This window comes from Thunnus albacares, chromosome 13 (assembly GCF_914725855.1).
Source record: "Thunnus albacares chromosome 13, fThuAlb1.1, whole genome shotgun sequence".
Classification (NCBI taxonomy): domain Eukaryota; kingdom Metazoa; phylum Chordata; class Actinopteri; order Scombriformes; family Scombridae; genus Thunnus; species Thunnus albacares.
Window position 1 is genome coordinate 26,818,046 of NC_058118.1, and position 19,937 is coordinate 26,837,982.

The 19,937-nt window shown below is 40.5% G+C and overlaps 1 protein-coding gene across 1 annotated transcript in view; it reads left to right on the forward strand.

The window, feature by feature from the left end:
* The first annotated feature begins 1,154 nt into the window (after window positions 1-1,154).
* Window positions 1,155-19,937, forward strand: part of doc2b (double C2-like domains, beta) — a 146,752-nt gene continuing 127,969 nt past the window's right edge. The window contains exon 1 of the mRNA XM_044371753.1: window positions 1,155-1,850. Within this exon, the coding sequence (XP_044227688.1) occupies window positions 1,511-1,850 (340 nt within the window). The 5' untranslated portion in view covers window positions 1,155-1,510. The remainder of the gene's footprint in view (window positions 1,851-19,937) is intronic.

Genomic DNA, 19,937 nt, shown 5'->3' on the forward strand with positions numbered 1-19,937 from the left:
AATACATCACACTTAAGAGTTTGAATTTTAAAGCTGCATGTGCATCTTTGGCCGTCTCAAGTGGCAGCAGAGGACAACTGTTGATATCTTTGAAAGACTGAAGGACTTTATCATGCAGAACTCCTGTAAAGTGATGTTATTGAACTAATTGTTTTCTTTTCTGTGTGTATGTAAATCTCTATTGGATAGTTAGTGGCTGTAGTAACACAGATGTACAATGAGAAGACAGGTGTAATTTTACATAAACGTGTCACCTGCTGCAGCTTTAACAGGACATAAATGTGTTGCAGTAAATTATAAAGGTCGCAGTGTCAAGCAGATCGGTGCGCAATGGTGAACTGAGGTAATATGTATATTAAACATGTGTGAAAGTGTACAGCATCACACATTTCCACTGCCACCCACAAAACTGCAACAGATGGTAAGCAATTAAGAAATGTGAGATAACATCAGGGTGCGTAATTGGTACATGGGGTAGTGGAAATAGGTCTTCGTCTTTAAACAGACACATGTGCATGAATGATTGAAGGTTTGTGTGTTAATTGGTGTACAAAAGAGAAATCAGGGTGTCATGGCAGAAAAGAGGCAGAAGGCAGGGGTGGTATTAGCCATTTTGGGGGCCAAGGGGAAATTTTGCTTTGGGTGCCCCCCTTAGACTTTTACCACTTTAATGTTTTTTTGTTAAGTTTAACGAAAACACTGATACTAATAATTGCAGATGGAAGCCCTCTGGAAGCACTCAAAAACATTAAAAAAACCCCAAACTAAAGTAAAACTCTTAACTTGGATGTTTGCAGTTTAAAAGTACCCGCATGAAAAAATGTAAAAGACTCTAACAGTGATACATGGAAGTGAGTCACAAATACAAAGCATCAATTCATGGCTAATTGTCCAGGTTATCATAGCACTAGAGGTACACACACACGCATTCACACACATTCACACGCGTACGAGTCTGGCACGGTGCTGGATCTTCCCTCCCACTGACAGATGGATGGGGTTAATATAATTAAGCACCTCGGCCGACGGTTCCTGTTTACCGCTTGGTTGCTAGGCAGTGACATCAGCTGATCCCTCCCTCCTTCCTCTCTAATCCCTTCCCTCTCTTGCACACTCCCTCACACACCACTCTCTCTGCTCTCTCTCTGAGATAGGCAGCGCAGACGTGGGCAGAGTGTGGGGGTATAGGAGGAGAGAAGAGGAGAGAGCGGGAGGGTAGGTAGTAGTGTGTGTGAGACTGTCAGACAGCATGGTCTGGGTCTGAGGACAGCACTGGAAGACGCAGCAACAACCTCCAGATCTCCATGTAGACCAGAGTGGTGACATCCACAGATCACCTGGACCCGTCCACCCATCAGCACCCACCCAGGACAACACCCACACCTTCCAAAAAACACAAGAGGAAGAGGAGCCAGAGGAGGACGAGGGGGTGGGTCTGTTTATGTTCTTTTTTTTTTTCTTTTTTCTAGTTTTTTGGTTTTGGGAGTAGGCTCCGGGCTGGACCGCATGCATGACACAACGCAAAGGCGAGAAACCCACCATCAGCATCCAGGAGCACATGGCCATTGACGTGTGCCCTGGCCCCATCCAGCCCATCAAGCAGATCTCTGACTACTTCCCCCGTTACCCGCGGGGCCTTCCCCCTGCTGTGCCCCACCAAGTGGGCCACGCCGGGTCCCTGCGCTCTGCCCTCTCCACCTCAGCCTCTGCCTCTGCCTCCCCCAACGCCGAAAGTGACCGCCCCGATGAGGATAACCCAGACCGGGCTTGTGCCGGAGCCTCCGCCTCCTTGCAGGCCGCCAAGAGAGATGAGGAGCCTGATGTTGAGGGATACGACTCAGATGACTCCAGTGAGTGATGATTTCCCCTCTTCTAGTCTCCATCCTACTGTTTACCATGGTGTTTTCCAACATGTCTACATGTGTGTGTCTATCCCTTTTAGTTTCCCCTCTCCCTTTCTCTTATTACTGCATCTCCATTTTTGCCACCGGTTGCCAGGCATCCCTACAGCCGTGTGGCTTTGTGGCTTTATCTGTCACCTTTTCTTCTCTCGGCTCCCCTGTCCATCTCTTTCTATCTCCAATTGCCCGATGTACAAGTGTGTGCATGTGTGCATGCATGTTGTGTGTCCCTGTGTGTGTGTGTGTGCGTCTCTGTGCTGCAGCTAACTCTTTGCCTCTCAGTCGACAGACAGCCAACTGTTGCTGCTGCAAAGAATAAAGCTCCCCCCTCCTCCTCTGCTCTCCTCCAACTGAGAGGATGATATGTGTGATTTTATTGGAGCAAATGATTGCATGTCTGTCTTCTGGGTGTATGTGTGCATTATTCAGATTTCCAGTGTCTACAGGGTGCGCGGTCTATACTGTCGATCAGTCTCACCGGGCTGAATGATTCATGGCTTCTTGGTGAAGCTTTAAATTAGTCGCAGTTTTACGCTCAGCGGAGTCTGACCGCATCTGTAAGCTCATCCACATGCAGACCTGTCTGGTGGCAAGACAAGCAAGTTCCAGTTGTGTGAGATTATTGTGTGTCTGTCGGTCTCTTTGTGTGTTTGTTTCCAGACCATAAAGATGTGTGTGTGAGTGTGTGTGTGTCCATATCTGTCTCCATCACAGAGGGGAGGCTCCCTTGAGAAAGCCTTTGCTGAATGTCATTCCTTTAATCTAACAGGTTTGAGCGGATGATTAATAATGATTGTTAATAACATGCAGCACAGCTATTGGAACAATAACAAATCACAGAGACGGAACAAGATTTCCACTTCTTGCAAATCCCTTTTCATCTTGATGGATAAACAATACGACAGTATGCACCAGTGCTGACAACTCAGTTAATGTAGCTGCTTCTACCTGCGTCATTTTAAATCCTCAAGGTCTGTCTGATAAATCACAGAAACTGTGAAGGGACTTAAAAATAAAAGTCTCTGTTGTGGCATCCAGTTGCCATTGAACTTCGCTCGGCTACAGTCCACTTTGAATAACATGTTGCTCTCACGGTGCACAAAAACAGTGCTTCTCAGTGTGTTTGTATCGCACTCTCACAACCCTTTCTAGAGGTTTGTTGCGAGTGTTCTCTGCACAAGAGACTTGTGATTGCAGGTTAATGTGTGACAGCAGTGCAGCTTCTCCAACAGTTAATCCATGCAGAGCAGCATGCGGGCGGGGGGGGGGAGGTTAGACCGTCTTTAATCCAGAGGGGGGGGGATGGTAGAGAGCAGAGGAGGCAGGTCGGGCGTGACAGATGTTGCTCTATGACCTCCACCAGGCAATTGGGATTTCACTCTGAGGGAAAAGAGACGGAGAGATGCATTCTCATATTTTCTGAAAGCAGTCCTTGATCAGTGTGAAGCTTTTGTATCCACATGACTTTCTGAAAGTGTTTTTCTCCTTTTTTGAAGTATGTGGGCATTAATATTATTTAATGTGAGACTTCTGGTCTCTGTCAGACTAATAGTGTACTGTTAACTCTAAACCCACAAACAGGCACAGTTGATCAGTGCTGTCCATGCATTTGCTACATGGTAAAAGTAATCTATGGTCCCATTGACACTTGCCATTTAATTTGACTCACATCTGGATAATAGTCAAATTTTATGCATTTTCATTTTCATTTGAACAGAACTGTGTGGGACACACCCCGGCCCATAAAACAAGATGAAGTACAAGTATGTAGTTGTACAACATCACCGTACACATTTTACATGATCGTAAGTGTAAACTGTAATCTGCTTTCTACTTATTGCTAAAAATGCACGTCCAGGCATAGATCGTTTCAGGGATTTTGAAAAAATAATGCCATGAATAGTTTTTTTATTTAGCAATTACTTTCATACAGAGTTGAGTAAACAGAAGAAACCTAAATAAGATCAACATTTGGTGTGAGCAGCTTTGTCTTTAAAACAGCAGCAGTTCTCCTCGGTTCACCTGCACACAGTGTTTCAGGTACTTGGCAAGTTGGTTGTTCCTGCATCTTGGAGAAGTTGCACAGTTCTTCTGTGGATTTACGTGTCTCATTTGCTGTAATCCCAGTCTGACTCCATGATGTTGAGATCAGGGCTTTGTGGGGGCCAAACCATCTGTTTCAGGACTCCTTGTTCTTCTTGTTGCTGAAGATAGTTCTTTATGACTTTATGGCTGTATATTTGGGGTCATGGTCATGAAGAAAATGACAATTTTTGTAACTTCCCCAAACTGACAATCATGGCCACTTTGATTCAACTGATTGACCAGGTGTGTGAAGATGTGAAAATAAGGAAGGGCTTGAACGTCTCTGTCATGTGCCACTTTTCTTGTAGACAACTGAGTGCAACACCATAAATACCTTTGAGGAAAGGCTTTTTGAAAGTGTGTTATCCCCATTAGACTTCAAATGCATCTCAAAGACATTGAGTTCTTGGAGAAGCAGTGGGATGCGGTCAGGAGGATGACAGCCCTGCTTTTAAAGGACCAGTGTGTAGAATTTAACAGCATCTAGCGGAACGGACTTGGCAGAAATGGAATATAATATTCATAAATATGATTTAATTAGTATACAATCTCATGAAAATAAGAATTGTTGTGTTTTTGTTACCATGATCCCTTTTTATCTACATTGCGAGCGGGTCCTCTTCCATCCAGGCTGCCATATTGCACCGCCATATTTCTACAGTAGCCCAGAATGGACAAACCCACCACTAGAGAGGGCCTTTCATGTTTTTTGTGAGTTTTGCGGCCACCATAGGTTCTCCTACAGGCTTGGACAGGAGGGTGAAGGGAGGTGTATTCATTTGGTTGCAATCTGCAATCTCACTGGTAGATGCCACTAAATCTTACACACTAGTCCTTTAAGTGTGGCCATTTGATATAAGTATAAACACCTTTACTTTTAGTTTGAAGCATACTGAGGTCTTAAACGTCTTTAAAACATCTGGATAGAGGGCGTCTTGAATTTTTGATTGCATTTACACTTGACTTCCCCCCATAACAGATAGCTCTCCACTCTGCCCAAGATGCATGAAACAGCATAGTGTAAATGTGGTAGGCTGTATGCAACAGGTGTTTGGGATATTACGACATGCATTCAGTCACTGGACGTTTACCAAATTGGTTATGGTGCACAGTTACATCTTTACTTGTTTTCAAGGTGTCAGTTGGAGATCAGTCACACTGCAGGTTTATGCAAACGTCAAAACAACAGCTCCTCTCCATCCTCCCTGCTAATAAGGCAATTAGACACAAACATCTGCCTGAGCATCGTCTTAATGAATTTACAATCACCTGATGAGGCATCAGTTGTGCAAGATAATTATGGTGTCAAAACCTCCCCACCCCACCCCTCCTCAAAAAACTAAAAATGGAGACCACATGAGGAAGGACCACCAAAATAACCATGGTAGAAATTAATCATAAATAAAAATATTGGATGTGTTTTTAAAAGTCTGAGTCATCTGCATGCTTATTACATACCCCACCTGCAGCATTGATGTGTCTAATGAAGGCAGGCACTGAAATAAATAAATAAATAATTAATAAGTCACTGTTTGCGTCTGATGCAACATCCCAAATAATCCCAAGTTGGTGCTGCTGCAATGGGAGTCTGAAAGGAGAAACATAAGGTGTATAAACAAAATACTACTGCAGCCTGCTTTAATGAATCATACTGTAGGCTCAATCAAGACCTGTAATACAAAGGAAAAAAAACTCACTTTAACGCTACAGGTGATATACTTTGTGTTCCCAGCTCAGGTTTGCTGTTGTGTATTTGTCTTATTCCTGTGGTAACATGACCAAACACAGAAAATATGACCTCATATTGGGACACTCCCAGCACAGCTGCAGTACAGTTTTATATTTGAAATAATTAATTTTGCACCAAAGCTTAGTCATACACTGTGAAATTCATTGTTCAAATAGCGTTAATGGACAATGTTCTGTGTCTTTGTGTGTTTTTAAGGAGAAAACTCCTGGAGAAAACTGTTTGATATTTTATTATTTTAACACATTTTAGTGGATATTCATTTTCTCACATGAAGACCTTCAAAATCAAACAAATAAAAGAACATAAATACATGTAAGTGTAATTATTTAAAGAACTTAATCAAAATGTGACAACAAATAAATCATGAATTATGCCACAAACATTACAGATTGATGTTGTGCAACTCTGTGAAAGGATTTCTCCTTTCTGCTCCCATAATGTGCAGTGTTGAAAGACTTGCTGAAGGACACCAGAAACCAAGGCCATTTCATAAAACATCATATTAGTTTTGCAGATATAAACATTTCTACTGGATGGTAAAAAGTTTATAAGAATAAGAATAAAGAAACTGAATTTATAACCACTTTCTCCTGTCTTATAAGCTTAGTTTGTATTTATTTGTATTAGTTTGTGTTTCAAACTTTATTTCATCTTGGAGGGTTTGTAAAGTTTGAACACACTTGTTGTGCTGTTGAGCTGATTTTTCTTGGCCTCATACATATGGGTCACACACAGAGGTAAAGTAATTTCTGCCTCCTGACAGTGCAGCAGCAAGTGGCGCTGTGATCCGAATGAAAAAGCTGCTTCAGTTTGAATTTCTTCTTCTTTCAAAAACTGTTTTGGAGATGTGACTTTCACCCTGTTGCTGCCTGAAACGCAAGAGAAAAGAACTCTCTCCTATCCTGCTGTTTGTGATTTAAAAGAGCTAGCGCTGCCCCAAATTGGCTCTTCATGGTCCTGCGGGACTTGATCCAGTATCTGTACACTTCCTCAGGGGGGACGAGGGAGGGTGGAGCAGCGAGGCAATGTTCTCCCTTATGAACCAAATCACACAGGAACGTCTCAGTCCTTGCTAAGAACCTAGTGGCTAATCTGCATAACAGCAGCATTTTCTAATTCACTGTGACTCAGACTTGATTTTAATTGAAACGGAAAAGTGCATCACCCACCAAGTGTCCCAGCTCCCCTGCGAAGGGGGGTAATCAAAACCAATTGGACATCCGGATCTCTGCCACATCAATTAATGGTTTCTCGTGGGTGTAGATGGTCACGTCGCTGCTGGGGCCAGGAGAAATAGCCTGCGCGACCTAGATGACAGAGAGAGCTCTTATGGTTTTGAGAGATAAGCCTTAGAGCCATATGTGTTGACAGGACTAGTCAAGGGTGGTTGGGGGGGGGAGTTGGTAATGTATGCACACTGGTCTCCCCTGAGATGTCTTGCTCTGGCAGTACTGCTGTCTCCTCGGCACAAGGCTGCAGCTACAATGTTTGCTTGTAGTTGTCAACTGGTGAGGAGAGATTCAGTCAGGGTAGGAGGGAAAACATAGCAAAATGATCCATCAGAAGAACTAAATAAAATAAACTGTATTTAGTTGTTACTGAAGATAATGGGTTTTCATTTGGTAAATATGACATCATTTCCTGACATCTTTGGGATTTTGATTTACGGACAAAATAATGTGGTTATTTAGTCTGTCAACATTCTGTTTATCAAACACAGACAAACTGAATCAACAATGAGAAACAGCGATCATAAGTTCAAACTAATTAACAGGGATACAGATGACAGACGTGTTGAGGATCAACTGGCTTGCAACACAACATGTGTTCATATAATCTTGTCTCATATATTCATCACAAGCTATAAAGACAATTACTCAGTTTTTCGCACTAATCTCTCATAGTCAATGTAGGCATCTTCCTCAGCATTGAACATACCTAAATTACAGTATATTATATTGAAATGAAATTTAATAAAGACAAATTAGCCTATGCAATGCCTAATGAGCAGCTGCAGTGATGCAAGTTCATATAATAAAACCAATAAATTAAAAGGTGTTAAATATTTAGAAATATGAGATATTTCCGATGTATTTGATGTGTGCTATAGTATCATGAAAATACTATTAGGTTTGTTTGTTTTGCAGTTTCAGATGAATATATGATAGATAAAGAAAGGTGGAGAAGGCAATAACCACAAATTAAGACAAGGAGAAGTGAGTTTTCAATATATCTGACAATCAGCCATCCTATGATCAGCTGATTTTGAGGCCACAGTTTCTAAAGCTGCCACAGGAACTTGGGGTGATGAAGGTGGTGCAGCAACCCCGTCTCAAGGTGTCTGAGGAAGGCTTAATTTTTATTGTTGCAAGATTTTTTTTCTGTTGCTGTACATCCCACCAGTCTGATCCCTGTCACCTGGTATACCTTTTTTTTTTATTATTCCGAGTAATGCAATCTTCCCTGATGGTTTCATGTAATATTTAGTCCTGAGCATGAACAAAATATGAAAGTTACTAAAGTAAAAATAAACAATCCCAATATTCACCTTGTTTACCAAAGTACATTTCTTAACCATACTGTTTTTATATTGTCATATTGTGCTGTCAAGATGTCATATACAATTATTATTGTATATATTGTTGTATATTATTATTGTTATTATTATTAATTATTATTTAAGGCTGACATCGATATCGAGTTTTGAGAGTTAAAAAATGTGATAACGATATCAGCTTGTTGTTGTTTTTTTTTTACATAAACACATAATTTAAACAAGTATTTTTGATAAGGATTCCTTATATTTTTTATTGAAGAACTGAGACAGAGATGTACTCAGCGGGACAATTTATAATTGACACTCAAATGCCCACTCAAAGCATGTTCCTGCAGCTATGTCTCCTTTATATTAAATAGATTTTGAACTCGAGTTAAGTGACCTTTTCAGATGGCCACCAAACAGTGACAGATTGAAGGTGCTTAAGAGTAACAACACCCAGGCTAATAATCCTACATGTCCTGTGCAGCACAGCATTTGACATTGTACTATAGTCAACTACATCACAGCTAGATGTGGTCACAAATTCAACAGACTACATCTGACCACAACCAAACTGCAGTGATGAACGAGATCAGTTGCGCAACAGACTTGAACCTTTAAAACCACAGAGGTCAATGCAACAACTGTTGCTTCTAAAAGTTCAGCAGTGTCCTCTGGGGTTGTGCCAGGCAGTGCCTAGTAGTTAATTAAAATGATTTAAAAACCAAATGTCTTACACAAGCTGGGAGTTTGAGTAATGAGACTAAAACTGGAGTTATGTTCTTTCTAAGCCTACAGAATTTTCTCAGTAACCCACTGAGAGCACCTGTCCTCAAAAACCTGATAATGCCAGAAAAAAAAAAAATGGCAGTGAAATTGTAAGGTGCAAGAGAGGCATAATTTAATATCTCCCCATGAACCATCCCAATTTATAATCACAATATGATTGTATTACTCACACAATCTTTGTCTTTTGTGAGTATCAGAATCAGTGCAAGACTTGCAGCATTAAATCAGAGGCTTAGGTATAAGAGCACAGAAATCATCCATGTGTCAAGGGCAGATCAATGGCTCTGATACTCTGTGCTAACTCTTTAGCATAATGCAGAGTGATAAAAGGCACTAGCATTTTCAAAAGCATACACCGATGCTGTTTTAGGTGAGGAACAAATCCCCAAAGTAGCTGCGACTTACAATAACAGTTTGTTCAAATGCTTTTGGTATCTGACCAGTAGGATAATCTCCTAAAAAAAAAAACCCTCTGCATATTCCTTTAAGGGCAGACGAGAGGGGAGTGTGTCGAGCCATCTGTTGCCTCTACCAGACCAAAAGTCATTTCCAGACATTTGAAAAACAGAGGGCTGTATCAATCCACATGAAAATTTCCCTTAAGCCTCATAATGCTCAGTTCAATGTAAAGAGTGACTTCAGCGCTGCCATGCCCAGCACAGTAGAATCCTATTAAGAGTCTACATGCAAGCTGTCATGCAGTAGTAATGATTCACGGTAGTGTCCCATGTTTTCCTGTGACTAACACAGCAGCAGGCCAGCAGACAACAAAGCAGGCCAGATTGTCAGCCTGTTCACATTATGGGTTATTATTACTGGTGCTGTCTCTCAACGGAAGCCATCGAGTGTTTTAAGTTAGCAGCAGTTCTGCTTCATCAGATACAAACCCTGCCTCCTCCCTCCCTTCATCCCACTAAGCACATTATGTAATGATAATGCCAGCTATTACACAGATCCATTTGGTGTCCGGGGCTGTCATCAGTGGGGAGAAATTTTGTTTGGCTTTAGTTTGTCACGCTTTGCATGCACGCATTTAGAGAGTGCGTTTAAATGTTGCTGGTGATACATGAACACAGAGCTCTTAAAAGCTTCAGTTTTTTAATGCAAAATCCAACCTGTTTTATCAGCTCAAACCACAAAGTGAGTCCAAGAGGAGTACTTCATCCTGAGAAGCCACAGACTCACTCCATTTGCCTAAATTAAATCCTGGTGTCTGATCACTTCTCTTCCCACGTAAAGTGATTAATCAGAACTTAACTAACTTAACCACAACTGCATTGAGTGGGCACACAGAAAGCTGAGTTCACCAATATTAGATTGTTAGCCTCTTTGTCTCTTTGGTATCCTTTGGTGTGAAGCATGAGTGTGCTGTATGCAGTTAAATGAGGCCACATTAAAGGACATCTGGGTATGCAAGTTCAAAGCTTTCAAATTGTTATTTCTGGCCTCCATTTGTAGTTAAGGGCAAAGCTGCAAAGTGTACTTGATGTTAATGTTTACTGCACGTGTACTTCCAATAACAACCATTTTGGCTCCATCAAAATACATAGATTGCCCAGTACAGTTTTACTTCTGGTTTTCCACTGACTCTTAATGCCTTGATTCCCCTGGGCGCGCATCTGCATCACATTCCAGCACTGGTGCAGCCCCCAGAGCTGTTCGCGGCCAATCTGCACAGGGTATTTTATTTTGAAAATGGATCGAATGCTCTATCTGTGTCTGTGACAGACTTCCTGCCCGGCTCGATCTGCTCTCTGCAGCTTGACACGGCTTCCATCAAAAGTAGACTAGGCACATATGTTTAGCTGAGAGCCGTTTCTGGGACGCTTATGAAATGTGTGTCTGGCGGGATCACAAGCATTGACTAGGGTGGCCGTGATCAGCTCCAGCAGCGGTGTTGCAGCTGGAACGCGATGCAGACGCGCCTGGTGGAATCAAGCCGTACAGTGTGTTGGCAGTTGCTGAAGCTACAAAATCCAAATTTATTCAAAGGTGAGGAAGCCAGGCTGGGGCTGAGTTTGGAGAAGGAAGTGGCAACTACCACGACTGAATATAATAGGCTGAGACACCTGTCAGTTGTTGATTTCTAAAACTGGATGGCTGTAATGTAAAGCTGAGCCCTCATAAAGCCACTGTACACTACCTGCTCAACACCAAATGCAGACAGACAAAGTTAGCAACTAGCTGGTGAAGAAAATCAAACATCCAGCTACTAACAAGCCAGATATTTGTTATTCAGGAGTTGGTGGAGACTAAAACTGAGCTAAAAGAAGAGTTAATATTGGACTGAAATTCATCAGGTGAATGGAAACATGACTCCAAATAAATGCTAATGCTGCTCTGTGTCTGCTGGATATGTAAATAGGCAACTGTTGGCTAACATTTTAGCCATAATGCCTTCATAAGGTGTGTCAGCTTGTTTTGTAGTTCTAGCACTACACTAGTTCACTAGTGGCCAATTTCAGTCAATGCAGCTTTATTAATCCTTAAGACATTTTGAATAAAATCTTTGGTGCTATCACACGTTGGCTGTTAGAGGAAATGCAGCATAAGGCCTTGTTGCAATGGCTCCCTCAAGGCTACATGTCCTCATAGTGGTTGCTGCTTGACTTAAGTCCAATTATACTCAATAATGAGTGAGTTTACTACTAGTGTACCGGTTTTGAGTCTTATCCTGCTTTTGATCATATTTGGAATATGGCATTTAAATGGAACATGAGAAACCAGGTTATTAATATTCCTGTTTACATGATTCTATCAGTATCCAGGTTTCTGATCATCTGTGTCCAATTGTGTCTTATTTCTCACCATCTCAGCTACTATGTTCTGTACCAATGAAGAATGTTCAGAAACCAGGATGAGGTGAGGTGTACATGCATAAAACATAATCAGGATTCTCTAAAAATCTGATCATAACCAGGTTACTGGTGTGCATGTAAACGCATTCAATGTGTCTGCGGAACTGTGAAGGTCCTTGAGATGTAATTTCGTCACATACTTCACATCTGATGACACGTCCTAATACGCAAATTCCCAGTGTAATATAAACAGAACGATAGATGCCAAGCACCTCTCTTATCACATCTGTTTTGGGCTATATATAACCCATAACTCAACCCCTTTTTTCCCCCCAAGAAACATAATAGAACAAGCTGTTTGTTCAAATAAGATAGTGCTGCTGAGATCCTGGGATCATCCTGGGATTCCTGCTGATTGGATAGCGGTACTAAAGAACTCTTCAAATCACCACATCTGGCTGAGAGATTTTTTCTCCTCTCCAGAGAGCCCTTTCAGATAAATATTGTATAATCAATTGGTTGCCTGAGCTTAAGATTGTTTTCAATTGTTTTTCATCATTTGGTATGTAATATTATATCTAATTTATGTGTGCTTTTTTTGTAGCACATTGATGTGTATATGTGATTTTGTCAATAATCCATTGTGTGAGCTCAGCTATGATTAGAGGAGCTTTTCGTAAGTCAGAGCCCAACTCTTGTTTTTCTTACTTGGTTAAAAGTGGCTTCCTTTCTCTCCTCTGAGTTCCTCTTGTTGCTCCCCCAGAAGATACTAAGCTCATGTTCTTTCAAAGCTTCTGCATCCCACCTCAGCTCGATCAATAGCAGGTCTTTGCCCTGTTTCTTTGGACTCTTGGAAGCCGTATCTTTGTATTTCAGTCTTTCAGTCTTGGCTCCCACAGGAGGGAAAACTCAATGAATAGTACAATGCAGCTCTGCTGTAGACACACCATAGACCTCAATGTCTGGCCTCAGAGTGGAGTGTTTGGACTGGAAATGTTTACTGAGCTCACCTGGACTAATACCAGCCAGGCAGGAGGATTTCCTTGTGTAGGTGTATTGTGTATTTCCTTTATTATCAACCAAAGTCGATTTGATTTCCTTGCAGTGTCGGATGTCTCTCCTGCCAGATGGTCCCAAGACTTAAAGATTATGTACATATTCTTTAATAACATTATACTAAAGTCACATAGACATCACATTTTCATGGTAATTTAATATATTTTTAAGTGGTAAAGCTGGTGAGTCAAGTGAAAGAGGAAAGGCCATAGGGTCACTGAAAGCTTTGTGCAACTTGCAGAGTAAATTTGGCAATTTATTGATTTATTATTGATTGGAGATTTATATTTTATAACTTATATCCACAGCATTGCCCTGTGGTATCTTTAAAGTCACTATGTGCAGAATGTTGTGATCACACTTTAGTCAGTTATTAACACAATCAATTATTTGGATATAATGACATTTGTTTGTAGAAAAAGTAGATAATAGGGATGTGCAGAGAGCACAGTATTTGTATTAGTATCTGTATTTGTATTCAAATGAAAGTGGAAAGAGGCTTAAAAATCCTGTTATTGTTTTTATGACACTTTTAATTTTAGAAAATGAAAGTGTTACAATAAGTGTTCATGAATAAACTACCTTACAAAGGAGGTCCCCACACCAGGTCTTGAACTGGAGTCTCCCAGATCATAGACGACTGCGCTGATTACTGAGCTAAAACTTTACTCATTGCCTCATTGCAGACAGACCTCTACCTATTTATACACCCGTAACACAGAGACAGCACAGCATGTAACATGTAGGAAGGAACTTCAAAGGTGATTATTGCTTTGCACTTTTCATTTCTTGCCTATTTTTTACAACCTAACTTTGTGGAAAGGAGAAGTGGAACAACAGGTTATGAAGAGTCCGTTGGGAGCACTTCGCTTGTGTCAGTAGCTCAGCTTTATATCTGGGGAACACCCCCAACAAATAATTTTTAAATATTTGTATGAAACAAATATTCGTATAAATCCCACAATTTGTGCTTTACTGAATAATGTATTTGTATTTGGGTACAGCTAGAGGAAAGGTCATCAGGGGTTACCAAAAGGATTAAGAAACTTCCTCTAGGGAGGATTAATTACACGGCAAATTCTATGGCAATTAGTTGTCAAGATACCTTGGTCTGGACTAAAGTTTCAGCTGGTCTGACACTTATTTGCGTTATGTTTAATGTTTTAAAAATATGGATGTTTTCCAAGAAGTAAAAGTAATAATTGAGAAAATATGTCATTTTAAAAAAAGCATTTTGAGTAATTAAATATATTGACATAAGAGATTTGGTATGGCCCAGCTGTTCTGAAGTCAACATGGCAATATCTCTGCTTCATTTGAAAGAGGAGGTGAAGCTAATGCTGCAGAATAACAAATGCCCATCTCACAGTATCTGGTGACATTTAATTGTCATGTTGAGCATTAAAAGCAAGTTTAGTATGCATGCTGTGTCACCAATGTAATTCATTAAAATATCACCACAGTGAGGCTTACATAAAGATCCATGACTCGCACGCTGCTGGCAACCCCACATGAGAAGCAGTAACTGACTCATCTTGTCAGGGAGCCACAGGTCTTAAAAAAACTCAAGAGGCCAAAAAATTACATTTTCCATTTTTCTATGAAAGTCCACTTTTATCAATAAAGACCAGGGCAGTCTTGATGGTGTTATTTTACCGCCTCTGAACCTCCACTGTGTGTGATGAGGGAAATGAAGAGGAGTTATACCTCTACCTCACATTGTCGGAAAAAGGTTGGTGAACCACATGAGGCCTTTCTTCATATTTAAAGAACTTCAAGAAGTTTCACAAAATTATAAGCTCATGTTATGGTTCCTGCTCACAGGAATTAACACAGAGTGTTAATATTCATTAAAAATAGAAAATGTATCTTTTCTTTTGAATTAAAAGTACATTTAGATACAGCAGCTTTTAGCTCACAGTTTGTCTACTCGGGCAATCCAAAAAGAGCATAAGTGTGCTATGTGAATGACCTGTATATGCTTTTGCATCTTTAACATGCATGCAGGGAAATCCCTTGAGACAAGTTTCAGTGCACAATGTCCTTTGGTCACCGGTGATAAAGTTATATAGTGATGAATCATCGAAAAAAGCACTGCTATCTATTCTTACTTATAAAAATCCATTAAAATCCCACTAAGCGGGTTCTTCCCAGTTTGCTGAGATTAATTATGGGACTCTATTAGTTCCAGCTGTTCCTCTGCTGCTTCATATTCACAGAAACGCTCATCTTGATTCATATTCTGTCTTGAACTGTTTCAGTGTGAGGTTGAATAAAAGTTCCTGGCTAGCAGCTCTGTGCTGCCACTTACTGTTCCCTTTGATTTGCAATCGCCTTCATTTCTGCACTGTGAGGTTTAACCTGATAATGAAGCATAGGACTGTGAGCCCTTGTACTATTCTACTGCGCATCAGGGGGAGCAGTTAACTTGAGTAAGCGTGTCATAAAAGAGCACATTAATAATCCTTTAAAATGTAAATCATCAGCCTTGAGTGTAATCGCAATCTTTGTAGTAGATGTGCTGTGAGATTGAGTGAATGTTTGATGGAACAACTTTTGTGGGGGTGCTCCATGAAAATATCACACTCGCTCTGTATATCTATGTTTAGTTGCCAATAATAACACTATTACAGCAACAACCTGTGAGACTGATAAAGGCCAAAAGTCATACTGTACTACTATGAAAGTCAGCATTCTGTAGCTTCAATCATTTCAAGCTACTTTAAGGCTTTTTGTCGTAAAAGGCCACCGCAGGGCCTGCCATCATCAGATAAAACCAGGTGTTGTTGCACAGAGCTGCGATAGAGAACCGATGGTCACAATGTAACTATTGTTCTCCGTCCAAGTGGGTCAGTAAGTCCAAACAGTGTCAAAACAGGATGCATCATGTTTCGACGGGAATGCAGCAAAAGAACAAAGTGGGTTACATGAGGCAGCCAAGGTTCTCAGATGACCATCCACCCTGACCTGATCTGTGCAGCAAACAATATCTCACTCCACGATTGGAAAAAATGTTTCTAGTGAACGTAATCCAGACAGCAATATGTTTCCTTCAAAATGTATTTGGCAAAGCAAATTAGTAGAATACAAACATATTCTGTAGTATCTTTAAACCTGCATTATTATTACTACCTTTTAAATTGATATGTTGAACTTGTTAGCAAACAGTTGCTTATTTACACATCCAGCAGTTATGGAGCAACACTGTCATTCATTTGGAGTAATGTTTCTGTCCACCTGGTGAATGTGGGAGTGAATTCACTGTGTTTTAGCTCTGTTTTTGCTCTTTCCCTCAACTCCTGAGGGAAGTATTTGGCTCTTTGGTTGCTAAATGCTCCGCTATGTTCACCAGCTAGTCGCTTATTGTGTTTGTTTGCTGTTTGGTGCTAAGTAGGTAGTGTACAATGGGTTTTTGAGAGCTTTTTCTCTGAAAACAGCTACTGTGGCCGAAAACAACACTATGAGAGTTCTGAGAGTGAACCAAAACAGTAAAGTTGCAGCCAGACAGCTAAACAATGAACTGAAACTCACTATAAAGCTCCATAAAGCCAAGGGGAGCTGCAGAGTCGCTGATAATTCTCTGTAGGTTCATCACTATGAGCCACGTCTCTCACATTACTCACTGTCATTTGATACACTGTTATGATAAAAAATATCAATTATAGCTGGTTTAAATTATACAGGACACTCTCGTGTTGCTATTTTACCCTAAAAAGAAAACCAACATACAAAGTGAGAACATACAGAGCTTTTCACTTGTCTCCACTTGATTAGCATTTGTTCTCATCCCACCAGGTAAAAATCTGTAACTTACTGAAAAGAGCAGCACAACAATAATCCCACACAGTGCTCCAAACAATAATTCAGAAGGAAGCATCACTGCACCATTTCCAAGAAGTATGTTTCAAAGGTTTGACTCCCTGCAGGTTTCTATCTTTCTGTGTGTGCTCTGACTCTCTGTAAGACTCTTAGTTACTTTTTGAATTGTTTGTCAGTCTTAAACCTACAGTACACTACTGCACAAACAAAAAGTCTTTCATCCTGTCTTCAGTGAGTAGTTTCACCTCATAGCAATTATTGATTGTGAGAGCTTTTGGTGGTGACTAGTTTTTTTCCAGGGAGAGTGGGTTGACTGCTCTTGGATTTTTGTGTCAGCTAAATGTAAAAAAAAAAAACGACAACTTTCAGCCAAAGAAATATCACTTCTCACAGCAGTTTTTAAATATCAGAGTCCTGGTCGCCTACCAGAAGAGTATTTAAAGAAAACTGAGCCAAAGTGGAAATGGTAATGCTGCCTCACATTCTGTAGGCGGGAAAACTGACAGAAAGATAAAAATACATACAGTATATGTATACAAAATGTGTCAAACGGAGTGAAAAACAATTGACCACAGGTTTTACTTCATGCCTGGTTACTATACCAGTGTTGTTTCACATTTCCTCTTATGTAAACCTCTTCATTCAACAGATTAGGATTATAGAATTGTGTAATACTGTATGCCGTGTGTTTTGAATTCAAACACTCAAAGGACTTCTGTCCAGCTCTTTAAAGCTCTGCCATTAGTGAATGAGAACTACTCATACCGTGCAGACCAGGTTACTCCAAAACAGCCTCATCAGCAAAAATCAATATTTGTGTCAAGCACGATGCCTAACCGGGGTTTCTCCACGTCCTGCAATGATATTAAAATGAACAAAACCCACAGACATTAGATACAGACCTCCAAGCTTTCAGCGGACATTTAATTGTATAATTGAGTAGTGAATGAAGAAATTTCATCTCCTAATGTACTCAACTGCCTCTATCAAAATCAGACGTTCATTATGGTGACGTTGTGTTCTCCTTTAAGTGTGGAGAGGATGAAGACCACTTGGTGCCATCTGTGATAAGATGAAGTGGATTCGAGGGTTGAGGAACAACATATATAACTTGTGCATGCTGCTCATACCAACCAGCTGACTTTAAATCCAAAGCAAATCAGACTTTGACTTGATCCAGTGTGCTCTGACGCAGGGGAAGTAGTTGTTCGCAAGAACATGAGGTGTGATAAATAAAGAGTGCTGCCTGGGCGTGAGTCATCCATGAGTACTGAATCAATCCTGCGCTGACCAAATGTGTCTTCATTTGCTAACTTTTTTATTACTGCTATGTCTTTCTTTCCTTTGTTGGCCATATCTATACCCAGGTCAAGTCCAGAGTTCCCTACATGGGTTATAACACACCAAGCTGACCTCTGACAAGTAGCAGCAGATGGCCAGCTGGCAGCCAACATGCAGATGAGGAAATAATTACCCATACCAGCGGGTGGCAGTAGTCTATGCATGCAAAAAATATTTATAGAAGTCTGTATGAAGGTAAAAATATGTGTGCCATCAATTGTCACTTTCATTTAACATATCATGCACTGATTTGCCTCCCTGAACATCCAATCAGATAACTCTCCATCTCAAAAACTCAAAAAAAGCCCCTCAGCTGGCTTGTGAGCAGCCTGATGTGCCAAGGCCCCACTTGCCTAAATTCTCATGTCCAAGCCGTTAGAGAGGTGTCAAGTGGTTATGTGAATTTAAAGCCCCTATGTGGGGAATACTTATTTGACTGTAGCATCTTTAAAATGATTCTTATAGCACAAAGTCTGGTTTGTAGGAAACTGAGACAATATTGGTGGAAACTACAGCTTGAGTTGTTGCTGCATTCTTTTTTGTTTGACTACATGTGGTGGATGCTAACATCCCCCCACCGCTAATATCACTTTTACTACTACTACTATTTCTAGTAGTAAGCTATTAGTTCACAGTGTTGATCTGTGTTACAGTGTTTTGGGGTAAATTTACATCCTTCCTACTCTACCACTCATTCACATCCCCTCCTCTGTCACTCTCTGCTGCATCTGTTGAAGACTTGCTAACCACCATCTTGGCTGTCAGTTAAGTTGAGATCTGCATTGTGGGGCATGTTGATTAAGATATTGGTGAGACAATGAAATATGATCCAGGAATTCGTGTTTAAACTACACAATGCATTTAATGTATCTCCCGGTTGTTTGTAATACTCACAGACAAGATTTTACAGTTGTGGAAAGTTATCGTGGGTGCAACTATTTTATCTTTTGTTGTAAGATAAACAGCAGAAACACGTCATTTATGCCACAAAGTAATCAGCCAAGAATGTACGATTGCATGTATGAGATTAGCCTTGCTGGATGGCGTTAGCAAAAGTAAAACCAGGTTCAACTTTTTTTGCCAGATGACCCTGCGTTTTTTCACACAAAGCTAATGTTGGTCTAAGGGAGAGAAAATGAGAGTATGTAACTATGGTTCTATGAGTTCTGGATGACTCCCAGATGTATTATGACATTGACACAGTGGAAAGAGTCAGTGTGGGCAGTCAGGGGTAAAGAGCTGTCAGGAGGGCGGGGATGTCAGTTGTCGTGGGATAAGTGTACCGGTGAGGGCTGTTGAATGACCTTTTGAATTTGTGAGGTGGAAAAGTTCAAGCTTATACCAGTTGTTAAGTTGCTCTTTGTATTCTTTTCTCATAAGCATGTGGGATTATAGAAAAAACTATGACATATTTCAAACCTCATGGTTCATTTTTATAATGAAAATGAAATCTGAATTTCCCACAATCAAGTGACCCCATATAGACCCCCAACCCTAAGGTTAAGACACTATGATATAGAACTTTACCCCTCTCAAATACTGAAGTTATTCTAAGCAATTGCTTTGGTCATATGGGCTTTTGTTTGCAGCTTTAGACATATTAGCGGTCTAGACATTACTAAACATTGTGATGTTTTATGATGCCTTATTATGTAGATACTAGAAGTGTGCCTGAATACAAATAAATTATTTGGCAAAGCACAAATAGTGGGTTTTATACGAATATTTGTTTCATACAAATATTTTAAAAGTTATTTGTTGGGGGTGTTCCCCAGAGATAAAGCTGAGCTACTGACCATAACCTGTTGTTCCCCTTCTCCTTTCCACAAAGTTAGGTTGTAAAAAATAGGCAATAAATG